General features: G+C 39.0%; 2 protein-coding genes across 2 annotated transcripts in view; one reads left to right on the forward strand and one right to left on the reverse strand.

The window, feature by feature from the left end:
* Positions 1 to 1,337, reverse strand: part of ap3b1a (adaptor related protein complex 3 subunit beta 1a) — a 47,627-nt gene extending 46,290 nt beyond the window's left edge. The window contains exon 1 of the mRNA XM_034123143.1: positions 1,046 to 1,337. Within this exon, the coding sequence (XP_033979034.1) occupies positions 1,046 to 1,167 (122 nt within the window). The 5' untranslated portion in view covers positions 1,168 to 1,337. The remainder of the gene's footprint in view (positions 1 to 1,045) is intronic.
* A 1,241-nt stretch (positions 1,338 to 2,578) lies between these two features.
* LOC117476550 (secretory carrier-associated membrane protein 1-like) lies at positions 2,579 to 19,113 on the forward strand. The gene is made up of 9 exons (XM_034123178.1): positions 2,579 to 2,787; positions 6,128 to 6,205; positions 6,790 to 6,891; positions 9,040 to 9,151; positions 10,412 to 10,540; positions 13,056 to 13,215; positions 13,693 to 13,794; positions 14,605 to 14,722; positions 16,071 to 19,113. Exons 1-9 carry the CDS (start codon positions 2,728 to 2,730, stop codon positions 16,218 to 16,220), a joined length of 1,011 nt encoding a protein of 336 aa, XP_033979069.1. The 5' UTR covers positions 2,579 to 2,727; the 3' UTR covers positions 16,221 to 19,113.
* Positions 19,114 to 19,743: the final 630 nt, after the last annotated feature.

Genomic DNA, 19,743 nt, shown 5'->3' on the forward strand with positions numbered 1-19,743 from the left:
TTTAAAAAGTTTCCTGAAAGTATCCCAAACCGTTCAAGTTAATAAAGCACAAAGCGTGACTTGGCAAAGCTATAAAACAGGTGGTTTACAGAATAACAACTCAAACAGGCAACACTATTCAAGTTCAACTGCAATGCCTTTTTTCTCCTCTAAACAGAAAGCAAACTAAGTGTTTTAGTATCCTTTCCATATGTTATCTACATGTTGGCACATTCTATGCTTATACAGTGCAGAATGGTTTTAGTAATAGGATGTTTTAAAATATTGATGGGTACACATTCAATTTGATTGTCAATATGTGTGTCCATTTATTAACACTGTACACTAGTGTAAATCATTCAGTGAAGCCTTAATTATACTTTGAAGAAAATCTGTACACATTTGATGAAACACTGTGTAATGATGAAAGACTGGTTAAACTGGTTAAACATGTGTTTGCTGAAGCTTATCATGAAGACTAGTCGTTGTTTAAATGAGGTTATACCTTTTACAATATAATTGTTTTCCAAGTCCACTCATTACTGCAAATTGTATATATGGATACTATTTTATTTTTGTGTGTGTGTATACCAGGGCTTACTCCACACATTCATTTACATGTCATACTTTGAGAACATATTGCTGATAATACATACATTCAGCTCTTGCACTTCAATGAAATGTATGGGTTTTAAAGATGTTTTTACCAGTTTTACAAGATAACCCGAGTTGTTTACTTGGTGGTATTTCACAGTGTGGTATTAGTAATTCTACTTAAGTCAATAACCAAAAACTTTCCTCCACAAGTGGTCAAAGTAAGCAAAGCAGTAGGGACGGGAAAAAAACAAAAGCCATATAAAAATGATGTATTTGTCACATGTAACAGTGCCATGGCATAAAGCTAACAGTCGGTCGCCATCACTGCCTAGCTTGTTGATGATGCTGGGGGCTACTTTTCAAGTCAGCTACACAGGGAGTTAGCATCACAAAGTTCACTACAACCGTCTAACTTTACCACAAAATAACACTTTTGACAGCACAAGGAACACATGATAAGCTATCTTACTTTTTAAAGTCAGAGCTGAAGAGTCCAAAGGCAGCTCCGCCGGTACTGGAGGAGTTCTCCTGCCCCGCTTCCACCGCAGCCTCCGCTCCTCCTTGGTCATTGTACAAGGCGATCGTCGACATGCTCAGCGTTGAAACAAGACTTGCCTCGATAACTAAATGCGAATTCGGCTTTTAAAACTGCACATTAACGTACGAAAGTGTAAGTGTTACGTAGCACAAAAAGTTCCTGCAGAGGCAAACTTCTCCGAGATTTCCTTCAACTTTTTTTTACACGCAGTAGCGGAAGTGTGAGCTGGACAAGTTGGTGTCACATGACAGGGCTTCAGCTGCAGAGACCACATAGATCTAGAATATCTAGAAGCAACAGTTAACTGTTACCGGTTTAATTCCCAGAGCGGCTGTCACTGCTATCTCATTTAGAATGTATAGATCTATGTGAAATAACGCCCCCGTTGACAAGGCAACAACGGCACCATAGTTCTTATCAGATATGAATATTTTGTGTACTTGTCTTACTTAACGTAAAGTAACCTGCTGCCCATGCCTCTTTTTTAGAAAAGTAAAGTAAAAGTAGAAACACTTAAGTGTAAAAAATAAAGTTACTAGGTAAATGTACTTACTTCCTGTACATTGGTAGAATTGTAAGTCACTTAAGTATTTCACATTTTGAATACTTCTTCTTTGCCTCCAAAGGGCACATTTTGTAATTGTATTGTCAAGAGGAGTCAAGTAAGTTGAGCTCTACTCCCTGATTATAAAGCATGAGGCCACAAGTGCAGAAAAGGATTGATTATGTGTGTATAAGAAATCAGATTACAAAGGATTAAGCATTGGTCGTTTGAAATTAGTATGATTGGTTTCATTATGAAAGGATTAATAAATGTGATTATGTGTTTACTGATTTGAAATAGTTGTGGAAAAGTATGAGATGGGATGTTCAGTATTGTACAGATATTCATAACCTCGTTGACCTTCTATTATAATATATACTCATACTCTGAAATGGGCACACTGATTACTTTTACTTTTTGTGGGCAATTTGAATTGTTTTTTATTCAAATATTGTTGTAGTTCAGTCACTTCACTTAATGTAGTGCGTTAACTTGTAACATCATACTTCTTCCCAGTGGTATTGTTTGGTTACTTCGAACTTATCAAGAAACGAATTCACACTATATATATATACAAATATTATGCCTATTTTCCTTTTATAGACCTTAATTGGACAAAGGCTTGAACAAACAACATGGCTTTCAGAGTCTTCAAAGAAAAAAATGGGCAAGTGCATACAGAAGTCAAGAATAAACATTACAAAAATGGAGGGCTAGGGCTTTTTACATAAATCATATTTTTCTAATTGCGGTCAACAGTTTAATTGCATTTTAATTTGAGGGGTTTAAAACAATTAAGAAACTCATACACACAAATAAAACATGTGACCTGAGGCTTCTTCACTTCCGTATACGTCAGTATTGTATCACATGTGATCCGCTGCTGGTGACCAATCCCATCCAGCCTGATAGTATCTCTGTCGAGAGTCAACACTTCACCTCCGACCGTCTGTCATCTCTTGCGTCTACCTCAAAACGAGTCGGTATTTTGGAAGCAGTTTGCTCGGATTTATACACTGTATATATAATTATTAAGTCTTAAAACGACTGAAACCATCTTGGTTGGATAATGTCAGGAGGATTCGACAGCAACCCGTTCGCGGACCCGGAGATCAGCAACCCATTCCAGGTAACGTTAGCTAGCTACGTTAGCGCCATTAGCATTAGCTTGTGCACTATTTCACATTAATAACAACGTTACACAGCCTGGCAAATCAGACACGGGTTGTTCAGTACTATGCAGCTGTGATAAAGCTACTTGTGTTTAAAATAAGTTATAGCAGTGATTAGCAAAAACGTTTTTAATTCACTTGTCAAGCTTAAATTACTGTCTGTCACTTAGTATGGCTCACTTCGGTGTGACATAACACGTTAATGAACCAGGCAATGTTGTGTTAGCTAGCTTGATGTCTAGCCTTATTTGTGACTTGGAGGGTGTATGGTGTATTATTATTTGTGATATATACAACTATCCACCGTCTTTACACCTTCCCTTCCATAGCACTTTACATTTAAAAGCACATATCTGTTAAACACTTATATGCTGTTCAAATGTTCCTGTAACCATGCATATTTGATTTGATGGGCATCTAGGTTGATTTTCCATCGCTTTAGATACCCTTAATGGATTTTCTGTACCAAACGACATGTGCTAATAATAACTCAACGCGAGGGGAAGGATTTGATGGGATGCTTTTGCATAGAAACCATTTAAAAGGCTACTATAACAGGGTTTTGGTGATTTGTCAGTCAATTATAGAGACATAAATTAGGTCAGTAACTATATTGTTTCACTGCAAGGTTTCCATTATGCTGTCAACTTTATTTAGACATCCAACGAATGGACAGCCTTGTGTGAACAGTGTCTTGTAATGTGAAAGCATGCATTTCATCATGTGCTCTTTAGCCCTTCAGTGCCTCCCTCCATCAGCAGGCATGTAAAGGTGTTCTCATCATTGGCATTGGCAGTACAGTTACTATTTGGCATTTCATTAGAGATGAAAAGGTTATGTGATTAATTGATAAACCAAGCAAATATTCTGATAAATGACACATTTTTAGCAGAAATACCAATACTCCCCTGCTTCCAGCTACTTAAGCGTACATATTTGTTGTTTCTTATTCTTTCGTGTCTTTCTTTCATTTTTTTAATGGATTAACAAGCATCAATTAAAATGTAACATGTCCAAGATAATAGAGCAGGGTTTAAGCACTGTTGGTCGGACAAGACGGGGCATCAAATGACTGCTCCCTGTGTTTTAGTATAATGTGATTGGTATTTTCCACTAATGCACAGGTTAATTTGAAGACTAAGAGTAAAAAAAAACTACAATTATTTGCAGATCTATTGTTTTTGATTAACATGTCAACAAAAATAAAACCAGAACAAATTTGAATGAAGAAATATAAATTGGCTAAAACATTATGGAATTCCTACACATACTATGAGTACATGGCTACAGTAAATAATTCTTCTCATTCTAAAAAGTCATTTCCAAATCTTGCTCTTTCAGTGTATGAAAGTAAACGATGCTGATGGCACAGTTTGACCGCACAGACGCATGAAAGGTGAATTATTCATGGTGCCTCATTAACATACTGACATGACTAGTGAACCCCTGCTGCTCTGCCAATTTCCTGTCATTTATTGGCTGTCTTTTTTTGTGCCTGAGGAAAAATGAAGCTTTGTTCCCTGCTCTTGAGCTATCTTCAATACTTCATGAAATCATATGGTGCTGTCATGGCGACATGTGGTGCTAGGATCCCTGCTGGCAGCTACATTTCATCACTCCCAGTTATGCATAGATTGTTCATTCGGATTTGGCCTATTTATCTGAATGTAGGCTTATTAAAAACATTAAGCTCTAATGTCATAGAAGGAAGCTTAGATTTCACACTGTGCCAGGCTAAACAGCTTAATAAAATGTTGTACAGAGCATGGACTCCAACTGGTTTTCATCCTGTTGACCCAGCAGTGTGTTACGTACAGAATACTATACAGCAGGCATCGTGTTCGATAATGTGTCATCAGCTAGTGGGACTTTTGCAGCGAATGCATCACAAAATCTGTTTTATTTCCAACTACATTAGGATCATGAAAGGTGCATTATTAGGTGTCAGGAAATACATCCTTCTTAAATTATACAGTAAGATCTGCGTCAGGTGAATTATCTTATTTTCCCCCTTTCCCAACTTTAGATTTCAAAATGAACACTCTGTGAATATGCATGTGTTTCCTTGGCTGTGCAATAGGGCGACATTAAACTTTAAACGCAAAATACCCTCAAATATTTATGACCCCGGTCTGGTGACAAGTTGCTGTGTGTGTGTGTGTGTGTGTGTGTGTGTGTGTGTGTGTGTGTGTGTGTGTGTGTGTGTGTGTGTGTGTGTGTGTGTGTGTGTGTGTGTGTGTGTGTGTGTGTGTGTGTGTGTGTGTGTGTGTGTGTGTGTGTGTGTGTGTGTGTGTGTGTGTGTGTGTGTGTGTGTGTGTGTGTGTGTGTGTGTGTGTGTGTGTGTGTGTGTGTGTGTGTGTGTGTGTGTGTGTGTGTGTGTGTGTGTGTGTGTGTGTGTGTGTGTGTGTGTGTGTGTGTGTGTGTGTGTGTGTGTGTGTGTGTGTGAGAAAGATGCTCCCAGAAACATAAGAGTCAGGGAGAAAGGGAGAGCACCGCGCTGACACTGCATAGGGAAGTACTGCAGGAATACGCAGATTGGATGGTAATCTTCAGCAGCTATTTGAATGAAAGCAGAGTGTGACTGACAGCAGCTGATGGTAAGCTTATAATAAGAAAAGAGTGATAAACTGATGCCTGCAGGAACAGGCTTTTACATGCAAACGGAGGCAGAATATACTAAATTATGTACATGTATTTAAAGTTTGTGGTTACTGGCAATTGGTAGTTGAATACACCCTCTAAGCAAACATTGTTGCACTCCAGTGTCATCCTTTAAAAGGCTTCTGCTTAATGTTTAAGCTTCATCCTCCATTTCACTTTGTGTTTGCATAGTACATAGTAAAACTGTTATTCACCAAATGTTGTGAACAAGGTTGTTTGAATTTGCTTGTCTTGCAAATCCAGAATGAAAGGATCGGGAAGTGTTTTTGTGCCGAGCGCAGCATAGTAAAAAAAATAGTCTTTTTTAATTGATGTCTTTTGGAGCTGGAACACCCAGGACTATTTATAGAAGTCTTCTCGGGAAAATTATTGGAATCATCCTGCCAGTATTGAATTATAGGCCCGTTGCATTTTGAATAAAGAGGGTTGTTTGGCCTTCATGTGACAGAATAATGGAGGGGATTTATACTCACATGAGCTCAGACATTTCCACTCCTGTCCTTAATAAAACACAAGGATGGACTTGAAAAAATGACTATTTTCATACCAAAACTATTCATAACATTCGAGTCATTTACCCCCTACTTTTTATGTTCTCTTCTACGATTTATGTTTATATATTTTGTATTTTTAAAGGATCCATCAGTGACACAAGTACGACAGGCTGCTCCTCCGGGGCTAGAGGAGTACAATCCCTTCACAGATGGCAAACCAGTGAGTACCTTATCAAATAATCCAGTGGCCGCTGGATTCATTCAAAGCTATTCGATGAGGATAATACATCAAATACATTTGAAAAACATTTGGATTGAAAGGGTTGATATCATTCTAAAAAAGATCCAGGATAATATAATGGTCGCTGTTGCCAAACAATTGTGTTAAATGGGAAATAACACAAGTATAACTTCCAGCAGTGGACAATTATCAAAGAGTAAGAATCACACACAATTGTCAGTGAGCTTTATAACTGTATTTTATTACAGTAAATGAAATGTAGACGTTTTTTCTGACTTTCCCTGAAATTCTGCCTTTTTTTGCTTGTAAAATATTGGATATTTTTCACCCTTCAGTCCTCTAAAAGTTATTTAAATTAATTGATCCAAGAGGTTTTATGAGAGAAAAGCAGTCTTTGGTTGACATGCTCACAATTGATAAACCTTAGTGGTTTTAATTATAATTTAACTGTGAGCCTGATGGTTACATACTGCGGAGGCTACTCTCTTTTGTTTTGTGCCATATCATTCTCATTTCAATTGTTGTTACATCCACTTTTAAATTAATCTACTTTTCCTCCGCAGACACCTGGGGGTATGGCGCCCAAGACTCCAGCCCCCACCCTCAACACGCAACCCGCCATCATGAAGCCCACAGAGGAGCCTCCAGCCTACTCACAGTCACAGGTGACACTGACCACACCTGGTGTAGAAAAGCATGTGTATCCTAAACATGACATGTGATGCAGTTTTCCTTATCATTTTCACAATAGGCGGCCATCTAGCTACAGTAGTGAACACATTCATTCAGAATGATAATGATGGAGGATTGGGATGAATGGATGAACAGATGCAGGGCAGATGTTGGTACAATAAACAACAAATAATTGTAAAATAATATATTCCAATGCAGACCATAGCTAAAATGAATCGACAAGTACCTGAGTTTGTTAGGTTTTAATACATCCACTTCTTAAAGGCATCTTTTAAGTTTCTTCATTAAAATCCTAATAATTGGAAACCTAAATGCATACCAGATAAACAACATATACAACCACTTTCTCCTCTAAATGTAACAGTTTTCCTTATTTAATGGCTTAAAATGTAACTCACAGGTACTTTAGGTATATCACACGCTCCTAAACATGGATGCATAGAATGTAAAATAACACAGAACATATAAATAATCTAAAACGAATTAGCTTTGAATCATTACAAAAATACTCACTGGTGTGGCATGTTGTCAGGCAAAGGTTTTGGAGAAACAAATGCACAGGAGTGGGGATGGGTATCGTTAAGGTTTTAACGGTACTACTACTTTGATCGATACCGCTTATCGATCCGGTCTTTTAACGGTACTCTTATCGGTTCTTTTGGAGAAAAAAATAAGGTAAACTAACTAAACAAATTGTGAACAAAATGAACATTGCTTTTTATTTAAATTAAATAAATAATATTTCACATCAAAAGAAACAACAGTGTTTTAACAAATCGTATTAAATAATCTGATGACCTAATTGTAAACAGAATAGCTGAAACTTTAACAAAATAAATAACTCAGTTACCTCTAATCATCAACCCATGTTTGAATAATGAGTTAGCTCTGTGTGTTGCTGCTAGCATACATAATACCTGACGTTACTCGTGGATGTGGCTACAGAGCTACTAGGAAGACAGTCGAACCCGGTGCATTTCTCCGTCTGAATGTGGTGCACTTTTGCTAAATGTTTAGACAAATGTATCGTGTTACCGCCCTTACATGCTAAACTCTTATTGCACTTTTGGTAACGAGCATTGTCCACATCGAGACGGGTAAAGTTTAACCACACGCCTTGGAGCGAGTTCTCTCCACCATCTCCGCCGTGTGTGTGTGTGTGATGCTGCATGTAGCAGCTGCGTGTGTAAACTGCCCCGCCCCCTCGCACACAGACGGGGGAGAGAGATCTCTCATCTGGATTGGAAAGATCGAAAATACAAAAAATAATCATAGACGCATTTTGCAGTCTTTTTGCATATTAGAAACGGAGTTGGCGACACTAAAACTGCAATATAATGTTTGTGTAGCAATAATACATGACATATATTTTAGATGTCTCCAGTGCCGATAAAAACACCGATAACGTCGGAGCTTAACGGTACCATGGTCTTTAATAATTCAGTAGAGTTTAATAACTCGGTACCCATCGCTACACAGGAGTGGCAGCATGGCCTCAGTCAAAGGGTTCAAACCGATCACACCCAGCCCTTAAATAACCTCCCATCTCTAAACTCCTCCCCTTTGCATCGACAGGTGAGTCTCCACCCAATCGTGGTTTCACAGAGGTGATTTATGACACCCTGATCTCAAACTGTAATTTCTTCAACTTTATGTTACTTGTTCCCTCGAGAAATTGTAGATTTTACAGACACATCTTTATATTCTCCATATCAGCATGCAGAATATAATAGGTGTATTAGGTTAGTCCTGTATCACCAGCAGAGACTTGTATTGATGGCAGAAAATACATAACATGACAGCAGGCTTCATGCTGCGCTTGCACACAGAAAAGCATCTCCACAGGAGGCTGTTTCTGTGTGTGACTGAGCTTTGTATCTGCTATAGGAACCACAGAGTCGGAGAGAAAGCAGGCAGGCGGAGGAAATAACTTTTGATGGTGCATCTCATTTGTCGGCAGCCTCCTGGGAAACAAGTTGTTGTGATGTCTTTTCCTCCTGCTGGTGCTTCCCCTGTAGAGAATTGGATTCATTCCAAAAGTAGAAACAGAGCTGAAGAAACATATTTCTGTACTTGTATCAGTGTGTTGACATCTGTTTTATGTGTGTGTGTTTGTGTAGGAACAGTCGGGAGCAGCTGCTGAGCTGTTGAGGAGGCAGGAGGAGCTGGAGAGGAAGGCTGCGGAGCTGGACCGCAGGGAGAGAGAGATGCAGTCGCTCAGCGCTTCAGGAGGTCAGCAGCAGAGACATGTTCCTCAATCTAAACAGGCTCAAAATGAACTTTCCCTACTACAGGTCCAGGTGCAGCTGTTCCTGCATTTGAGACCAGAGTGTGATCTGTTTTATTCTGCTAAACATTTACTGAATACATACACTTGACGCACATGACATAGATGAGAAGATCAGTACCACTCTCATGTTTGTAAGGTAAATATGAAGATGGACAAAATATAAGATTAGCATAAAGACTGTGTACAGGGAGACAACATGGGTCAATAAAAAGGTAAAAAAAGAAGCACGTCTAAATGTTACAAATTATTTTGTAACCTACCTGCAGTGACTTAAGTCTTTTTTCACCATGGGACTGCAAGGCAACCAGCAGAGACTCCATGCCGATACTGCACCTGTCAAATAAATGGCATTAATAGTAGTGATAAAAAAGAAAATACCCGCAAAAAAAAAACGTAGTAATAATAAGTACTAATAGTAATAGTGACATAAGTCGAATTCAGAGGTCTACCTTGGGACTAGCTGGTTATACACACTTAAGTCAACTTGTACTCTAGCTGCGTCTCACTTCTCTTATTTTTCATTTCCTCGCTCCTCGGTCTCGGTATCACTGGAAGTTGATTTGTCTGCGCCATCTTGAGTAGCGTCCCAATGGCCTTATTTGTGCCGGAGGATCGAGGAGCGATAACGGAGGAGCGATAACCGAGGAATCACCAGACCATCCTCCGGTGAAATCCTCAGACACTCGCCCCGCCCCCTTACTGTGTATCGCTCACTGATTGGACGATGCAGCGCATGCAATGATCTGATGCTTCTTGACATGAGAGCAGTTTCCCAGCGGAGTGAAGAAAACACATGAAACTCACGAGAGTCACTCCTCAGTTTATACTGTGTTCTGTTTCAATGAATGCATCATTTAGTTACAAATATGTGATATATCTGAACAACAAAGTGGACAAAAATCATTTCATTCATTTATTGGAAACATTTTCGTGATCGCTTTTTTCGTTTTACATTTTCATTTATTGTCATTTCCATTCAGTCAGTCATTAAGTGCTATTTAACATGTTAATTTGCTACATATCCACACAAACAAACAAAGTGTGCAATCCAATGAATGTTAATCTAACTGGGTTTTGATAGATAACATATCTCTTTTTCTTCTCTGAATTATTTTATTTCTATTGTGCACTCTAATCAATATTAATCTAACTATTGTTTGAACATGAACCTACATTTCTTTTTGTCTTTTCTTGTCCTGCAGGCAGGAAAAACAACTGGCCCCCCCTCCCAGAGAAGTTCCCTGTGGGCCCCTGTTTCTACCAAGACATTACAGTGGACATCCCTGTGGAGTTCCAGAAGACCGTCAAGATCATGTACTACCTCTGGATGTGTGAGTAGCTTTCTTTCAATACTTTATTTAATCAAATGTTGTTCAGTAATACTTAGAATGTCTGTGCTGCTGCATTGTAATGAAAATGAAGAAATAGAATCAACCCGTAAAAGATGTACCCAAAATAATCTGCTTACAGTCAGCAAGCACTGAAACAATTAGTTAAACCTTCCCCTAGGATCTGTTGCTTTTCTCTGTCTTATGTGATAATAAGGTAAATATATGTGGCTGTTGGTACTTTGGATAAGATAATCTAATTGAAACATACATGTGTGGTACATTTGATCGACCATAGATCATTTGTGGTGAATGAACAGCCTTTTATCATCATATAAATCCCCATCTTTGTAACCTTAATTCATCCATTTCTTAAAAATAGACATGAGAAACTAGATCACTGTTAAGCAGGGAATCCTGATGTCCTCTACACTCACCATTTGTAGGTGAGCTTGTTTGGCCTGAAACGAAATTAATGCAACAATTATTTTTGATTTCATACCGGGCATTTTTGTAAAACTGAGTGCTAGAGAGATTCTTATGTAGACGGTTCTATCACAACATTGGGGAACCAACTTTTTTAGAGAAATCTGTAAAATTCCTACATGTGTCCTTCCTAGTTTGAAGTTCTTTTAGATTGCTACTTGTAGGAAAGTAGTATTACTAGTATATGAATGTAAAGTAATACTATATGTATTTTACAACCAAAGCAGAATGAAAGCATTTTACTGAGCCTGGCTGTAACTTAGCTTGTTTTTAATTTTGTCAAGGTTTCTGGGGAACAGATGGCAATATCTGTGTTATGGAAGATTGTTCTAGGTGTACACACTCACTGTTCACACATGCTGTATCCACCCACACTTTGTTGGCTTTTGTTGCCGAAATGAAACACTTCCAACTCTCTCCAGTGAAATAAAAAATATGTAGTCTTCATAGCTACTACGATACTATAGTGTTACAGTCCGTCTACAAACGTTTAGATCTGCAAATAAAGCTGGTCTGAACTCTGAAGAAACTTTAACAAAGGCTATTTATTATCTTTTGAATAAAACAAAAAATTGGTGACAAATTGTATTTTCAATATTATTTCATCAACAAGATAATGCATTAGTTTAAACAGTGAGCCTAGGCCAATCCCCTGAATAAGAAGAATTGCATTTGATCCCCCTTTAACCTTCACAAACGGCATCCTACTGGTGTTCAAAAATTACAATTCCCTGGGATTCTGGGAATGAATGGCCTGGAGTGGCACTCGGCACATGACGAGGGCACGTGGTGCAGTCATGTGGTCTGAGGAAGTATTGGTCAGATGATTGCTTAAAGGTTAGTAGATACAGACTTCAGAGAGCAGTATAAACCATGTCTCTATCCCCCGTCCTTCAGTTTGAGTTCATACGCAGATTATTTGGAGATAAGCAAAGAATTTCATACTTTTAGCTTGAAAAGGATCTTGAGCACACATCAGCCCCACCCCCCACTCTCTCCTGTTGTATCAACAAGCAGGCTCCTGTCATATTTCACACTGTGATGTAAAATCAACTCATTCCTACACTCTGTTACTGTACAATGACAATGAAGGCAGTGTGTATTCTATTGGAAGCTCTGAGGCAAATGAGAAAAAAAAGATTCTGGAGATCCCATTTCCTAGTCTGATCAAAACCAATTTTCTAAATAGAATACAATTATTATACATGTGTTTTTCCAGCTGAGTTAACATTTCTCAATGCACTTTAGACGAAAGGTACATATTGTGTTTTAGTATGTTATGTAACCATTCTTAAACCATGGATGTACTTTTTTTTTATCGGCACTTATCTGCTGTTAGGTAAAACAAGGTCTTATATAGCCATAACATCTCAGCAGCACTGTGTCACCGCGAAGGAAAGGTATGGCTCCACACATTATCATTCAAGCATAGGGGAAAACACACTTGCTTGTTTGTATTTCTACAAACCAATCACAAGTGTCTTAGGTGATGCTAGGCCCAGGATGAAGCGTAGGAGCACAGATAGCATGAAGAGAGGGGAATGCTGTGTGCAAATACGAGTACAATGGCAGGCTTATTCCAACAGTTTTATTTGGTGAGTCATTATTTGACGGCTATGTAAAACATGGGGCTGTGGTGCACGCCAGCCTCTTGTGGCAACATTAAGTATTACAGCAGTAAACAGCCAAATTATCCAGATAATCCAAAACATTTGTTTTTCAAAAAAGTCATGACCACAAGAAAGCAAACAACTCAGATCATACAAAAATAAATGGACAACATGATTTTAATTCTAACTTTCCTCTCGGGGCTTCCGTAGTTCTCCATCCTGCACAGTCCCACATGTTGAAATATTCAGTGTCAGTGTGCAGCAGTGTGAGGACACTGGACACTATCTGTACAGTAGCCAGACACCAGCCTGCTTTCTGAGCTCTGACATATACAGTGACACATTGAGGCTGCCACACTGTCCCACTCCCCCTGAATGCCCCATCCATACCCTGACTGCATCCTCTCTCTCTCATACTTCAGTTCACACTGGGACGCTGCTGGCTAACCTGGTGGGCTGCCTGGCCTGGTTCTGTGTGGACGCATCACGCGGAGTGGACTTCGGCCTGTCCATCCTCTGGTTCCTGCTCTTCACTCCGTGTTCCTTTGTCTGCTGGTACAGACCCCTTTATGGAGCATTCAGGTAAACAACACAGATGTATTAACCTTGGAATGACGTGTTTAGGTAAGCCAGCACAGAAGATTTGACCTCTACAAAAGGGAAGAAGGAACTTCCAATTGGATTTTGGATTGTTCCTGGAAAAAAGATATGTGGCAAACCGAAGTTAGTGATACATATAGAAACTGACAAGGTAATATTCACAAAGGAAAAACACTTTTATGATTTTGAAGATGGAATCAAATCACCAGAAGTCAAATGCTAATGCTATACTACAAACGGACTGCACCACGAACAAATGGCTTAAGTTGTGTTTGGCATGATGACGTTTAGTAATCCCACTTATTAGCAATAGCCTTTTCAGTGAACGCTTTATAATGCAGAAATTGGGTATTAACTGACTTATTTAATGCCGTAGAAGAAAACGTTAAAATCTCTTACGTATGTGATAACCACAGACGTTATTTCTAGCATCTAACCAGATGTTCTCTCTTTCTGCAGGAGTGACAGCTCATTCAAGTTTTTTGCTTTCTTCTTCGTGTACATCTGTCAGTTTGGCGTCTACGTTCTCCAGTGTATTGGCATCGCTGGTTGGGGCGCCAGGTGAGACAAATCATTAATGAATGTGAATAATTCTACTTTTGTTTTCTTAACTTTGAAGTTCATTTAACATCTACTTTCTTTAAGGATGAAATGTCCAGATCAATCCTTTATTTTCTTTCTTTTTCTTATTGTTTAATGATTGTTTGCTTGCTGATCTGGCAGAAAAGGGGATAAGAAATCACAGTTAGATTACACATAAGTTATATTTATCTCGAATCCAGCAATGGCAGTTATTTTTAAACATGATAAGAATGCAGAAATAACCAAATGCAATTGAAACAGTATAGCAAATACGGATGTAAACTATTAACGCACACAATCCCGACCCCCAGGAGGCATGTACAGGAAGGTTGGAGTTGGAGGGGGATTTATTTAAAGACACCATTTGGGCTGTTAGAAATCTTTTTTTGTCTTTCATGTACTGCAAGGGAAATCTAAAAAAAGAATTGAATGACATTTTGACGCACTAAATACGGAAAATATATGTAAATAGGACAACATTCATTAGCTCCATCTCCAACTTTCTTATTTTCTATCCTGAAGACAAATCTCAAATATATATTATTTATTTAAAATCCCTAGGAATACCCCAAAAACAGCTGGACACACAAGCTTTCCGTACAGATTGTAGCTAATTGTGCTAATAAGCGCATTTTTTGGGGATTATTTTCAGCTGTGGATTATTACACATTTAATGCTCTGTTTAGTATTTACAACAGCAGGATGGTGTAGGGTGGTGTCAAAAAAACAACAGTGCCACATTGTTGACTGACGAAAAATATACAATATCACTCATTTCCTGGTTCTCAGTGGGTGGATCTCAGCGCTGACCGGCCTGAATCGCAGCATCCCAGTGGGCATCATCATGATCCTCATCGCTGCTCTCTTTACCTCGCTGGCTGTCATGTCCCTCATCATGTTCAAAAAGGTAAGCTCACAGGAACAAAGTGAAGTTTAAGCTGCCATTAAAGTCTGCTCATCAGAGGTGGGAAGTAGTATAGTACAAATACTTCGTTACTGTACTTAAAGGGGACCTATCATGCAAAATGCACTTTTGTACGTCTTTTATACATGAATATGTGTCCCCGGTGTTCCAGGGAACTCACTAAGTGTCAGAAAACACAACCCTCTCTATTTTCCTCCATACCCAAATCTCTAAAAAAGGGGCTGCAACGGATCTGATACAGACCCGTGCATGGTTGCCCTTCTGTTTATTCTCCGCTGTGGCTTTTTTTCTCCCTCCCCGAGGCAAGCGTTTGCTCCCGCTGCTTTAATTCAATGCAATCCCTCCCCGTCGAGGCAAGCACTGTAATTCTCTCCGGTTAGTCCACCAGCAGATGACAAACACCCACCTCTCCGCCTCTTCCAAGGAACGAGGGGACCGTGCGGCAGAGTTTCAGTTAGATTTTTTTTCGCCGGTCAAGATGTCCGTTAAAGTTTAAATCTTCCGGACAAAATTAGAAAAGTGCCGGTCAAAGGTCTTCTTTGTTATTTATTGAGCTTTAAAACAAATGAATAACGACTCTATATAATAATATAAGAATAAAACACGGAGGACGGAGATCTCTTTTTCTCCCCCTCTTCTGACTTGATCAGAGCACACTCCCCTCTCCTGCAGGGGGGCGTGGTCCGCTGCAGCTCACAGAATCAGCCCCCTGCAAAAACAGGGCTGGGAAGAGCAAATGGAGCGAAATGAGGCATGGCTAAAATGCATGATCTGTTTGGTATTTTGAAAAAAAAACGATATTTCTATACTTTATATAGGTATGGCCCTACAATATATTGTTCAAATATAGCATGATAGGTCCACTTTAAGTAACATTTTCTGGTATCAGTACGACTTTTGACTTTTACTGCTTACATTTTTAACACAAATACCTGTACTTTCTACTTCTTACATTTTCAAAACAGGTTTGTTACTTTAGTTTTAATCTGTGTTTGGTGGCGTGATCATTATTATTTACAGTCATTGCGTGCCTATTGATTTGAACACGATCCGTGTCATGTTGCCGTTGTTCAGCATCGAAACATTCATTAGCTAACAATGACATTATTGTTCTATTAATATAAAGGGAGGTCAGTTACTCTTATGGGTACTTTTTACTTAAGTACATTTCGAAGCCCATACTTCTTTACTTTTACTTGAGTAAAGAAGTTTAGTCAGTACTTCTACCAGAGTATTTTTAAAAACGAGTATCTGTACTTCTACTTGTACTTTTGCCATCTCTGCTGCTCAGTTGTAACGCATCTCTTGTTGCCCTCCTCTTCCTCATCAGGTCCACGGGATGTACCGTACCACCGGGGCCAGCTTTGAGAAGGCCCAGCAGGAGTTTGCCACCGGCGTCATGTCCAACAAGACGGTCCAGACGGCCGCTGCTAACGCCACCACCAGGGCAGCACAAGGAGCCTTCAAGGAGCAGATCTGATTGGCCTAGAGAGCTTGCTCAACCCTCCGTCCCTCCCTTTCCCTCCCCCTCTGCTCACACCCAGCTTCCACTTGAGCCAACTGTCCTTGTTTGAACACATGGAGAGTCCCCCAGCCTTCTGACAATATCAAAGTGTTTCATGTGACGGCGCTACGGTAGCCTTCCATGACCTGTAATCTCAGTGATAAAACACCCACTGCAGGCAGGATCCAAACAGCTCCATCACAGACTCTGCACTCCTACCACTCCACCATTTTTCTCTGTGTGAGTTTGTGTGTGTGGCCAACTGAATTAATGTTTGTGTGCCTCTTTAAATGTCCGTCTGTCCTCCGTAGACAGATTCTAATGTAGCTGAACCAAGTCTTTCTAACGTCCCCTCTCACTGCAGGTGCTCCCCAGCATTATTGGCTTACCATGCATCCGAGCCTTACCTTGATTTATAAGCCTAATCTCTCCTTCCTGTTTTTAAATTAATGTATTGATAGTACACATCTCTAGCAGCAGCATGCTCTGATTGGATCAGCTGTGAGTTAATAACTAATCACTGCTGCCCCCCGGTGGACTGACCATGAACTGTTGAAGATGAATGCCGTGCATTCCAGTTCACTGCCTTGCCTTCTACTTTCTGCTTGCCTCAGAATTTGTTTTTTCTTTACAGTGAAGGGTCACCCAAATTTCAATATTTCAGTATCAAACATGCTACTTTGTTGACAGACTCAAGGGCTAATGTGATTTTTATTTATCAAATAATATATCAAGTAAAAAGTCTTCACATTCTTCGTTTTCTCAAGCCGGAAAAACACTTTGCTCCTGATTGGAATATCTTAACGATCATTGGATTTATTGAAATGTTGTGCAGACCTTCATGCTCCTCAGAGGATAAATCCTACCTACTTGGATGATCCCCTGACTTTAACTCTCGTCCCATCATGAGGTTTGCATTTATGGTTATTGAAATATATTCGCAATTATCAGATGGATGGCCATGACCTTTAGCACATACAGTACATGCATGTCCCATTCCTGATGAAAGTAATCAGTTTAATCATTTTAAAGGTCTACATTTCAATTTGTGAAATTAGATGTTTGATCAAATTCCTGCAAAACTAATGACATTCTAAATTTTTAATGGAAATAAAAAAAATATTAGCATGCTAACAAGCTAAGCTTACATGGTAAACATTATACCAGCTTAGCAATAGCCTGCTAGCATTGTCATTACGAGCATGTTGGCACGCTGTTAGCATTTAGCACAAAGCATCGCTACTCTGTAGAGTCTTAGTCTTGTTACTTGAAAAATGACTGGACTCATTCATAAATATTCAATACCTGTCCATTGACTAACTGACTAATCGTTTAAGCTCCATTGCTGTATAATGTAGACTTTGTAACATTTTAAAAGCCACCTTTCCCGCCAACAACAGTGTTTGATACTCAAAGTATTTTTGGGTGAACTGTCACTTTAAAGTTTGCTTTTGAGTTGTTATCCGCTTTAAATATTTAGCTTATAACGGTCTACATATCCATTGTGAAATGTTGCCAAGTTGCACTTTAAATCTTTGTCTGCACACTGTAAACTGTGCAAAAGGAAGGATATTTATAAAACGACCTCTCGCCTTCCTGCTCATTCGTGTCCATAACTACCAGCTGAGTGCAATATAGTTCACACATGAAGCCTACCTGTTCATGTCCTCTCCTCAGAAACAAATCAACTACTGACACCGTTAACATACAGTACCACTCTCCTGTACAGATGCATGTTTATACAGTTTTTGTGAAGGGGGAAGTGTAACTCGTCTCCAGCTTTTCTTGTATTCCTGGAGACTTACCTCAGTTTTACTCAGGATGTGCTCTTTACCTGCATGATGAGGTTACAAAAATATGAAATTAAACACTAACTGGACCCTGTTTTTAAATATATGTGCTGCAAATCAACATGTTGCAATATAAAAGAGGCTACAAATGGGCCAGTAAATGCTCTGATAATTGCTTGCATATTCATAATTAGACAATTGTTGATTGACGATCACTGAACTCCAATCTGAAGACTTGCATCGATCATTCTTTTTGAAGTCTCCTAAAATCCCTGGTTATTTAGACTTTCAAATGTATTTGATCTGCTAAAATGCGTTTGAAAGTGTCTCTTTCTACATGTTTCTTTAAGTAAGAGCTGCAAAGCTTTTCCACAGTCTGAATGTGTCCGATCTGTTTTGTGTGTTGTGTCTCATGTTTAAACCAGTCAAGCCTTTTGTATGTGTTTGATGTGTAGGAGTGTAAATAGAGGGGATTTGGCCTTTAAGTCTGAGTCTGTGTGCAGGGCAGAGTCTGGCTGTGGGTCTGTGATCCTTCTGGATTTATTTCAAAGCTTCCTGCTACATGCCTTGTTTTGCTCTCATCTCTTCTCTTCACACTGGATTGATTTGAACCAGTGCATGTGTATTCCTGAGTACATTTACGTACGAATCAACGTGAGATTTTTCCTCAAAAAACAATCAAACTGAGTGGCACTTACAGTATTTGCTGTTATTTTTGACTTGCTTAAGAAAACATGATATATGTGAGAATGGCGTTAGATTGCAATGTGAACTGTGTGACGTGCTGTAGATGGGCTGTGGCTTAAGCATCATGATCAACATGGATTCTAGTAGAAACACTGACAATTAAATCAATTCAGAAGCATCTCAAACAAGTCAACTCTTAATGAAATGATCAAAAAGAAAATAGAAAGGGATGTTTGTATATTTTGTAAGATTTCTCACGAGATGGCCGGCTGTTCGCTCTTGATTTCGTTGTCATTTTAAGATGCACTCTGGTTGGACTTTCAATCGCATGTTGAGTAGCTTGAGTTTTGTATATTTATTGTATTAACACTGAATTAAACTCTTCTTCTGTATGTGTTTCAAGCTCTCTCTTTTTGTTTAATTGTATGCCTATGTTTGTACTATATGTGGGGAAGTTATTCAGACAAAACAAGGGTTTAGGTTGTAAAAGAAAACGGATCCATGCTCTTAAAAAGGCAAACTCAGGGTGTAAGTGGGCTTGCACCAGCAGCTAATAACCAGATGAGGTCAGTAGTCATCAAATAACATGAGAATAGGTTTCCTTCACTGCAAATGTTTGGAAGATAAAAAGTCAGTTCTCATATAGAATCAACGGTAAGGTAGCAAACATTTTAAATAGCTTGGCAAAGGAGAATGTCCCCATGCATAGAAAATGAAGAAGGCTTAATACTAACCACATAACATATGGATGGGAAGTGTCTGCAATAGAACTCCATGATGTTATATGTCAACGTTACGTTTGTAGGTTGTTCCAAAATGGCCCAAAAATGGTTGAATTTATATGCCTTTAGCATTAGTATTCATACTCTTAATAAAAGTAGTAATAATATGACCCGATCCAAAAGTCAGCTTTGAGTCTGATAACATTCATTTTCTAAAATATTTCATACAGACACCTGTTTTGAGTAAAAACCATGTTTAAAGAATAATGTAATGAAGTGTTTTTGTAATGCTAGTATAGT

The sequence above is a fragment of the Trematomus bernacchii genome, unplaced genomic scaffold (genome assembly GCF_902827165.1).
Source record: "Trematomus bernacchii unplaced genomic scaffold, fTreBer1.1, whole genome shotgun sequence".
NCBI classification, from domain to species: Eukaryota; Metazoa; Chordata; class Actinopteri; order Perciformes; family Nototheniidae; genus Trematomus; species Trematomus bernacchii.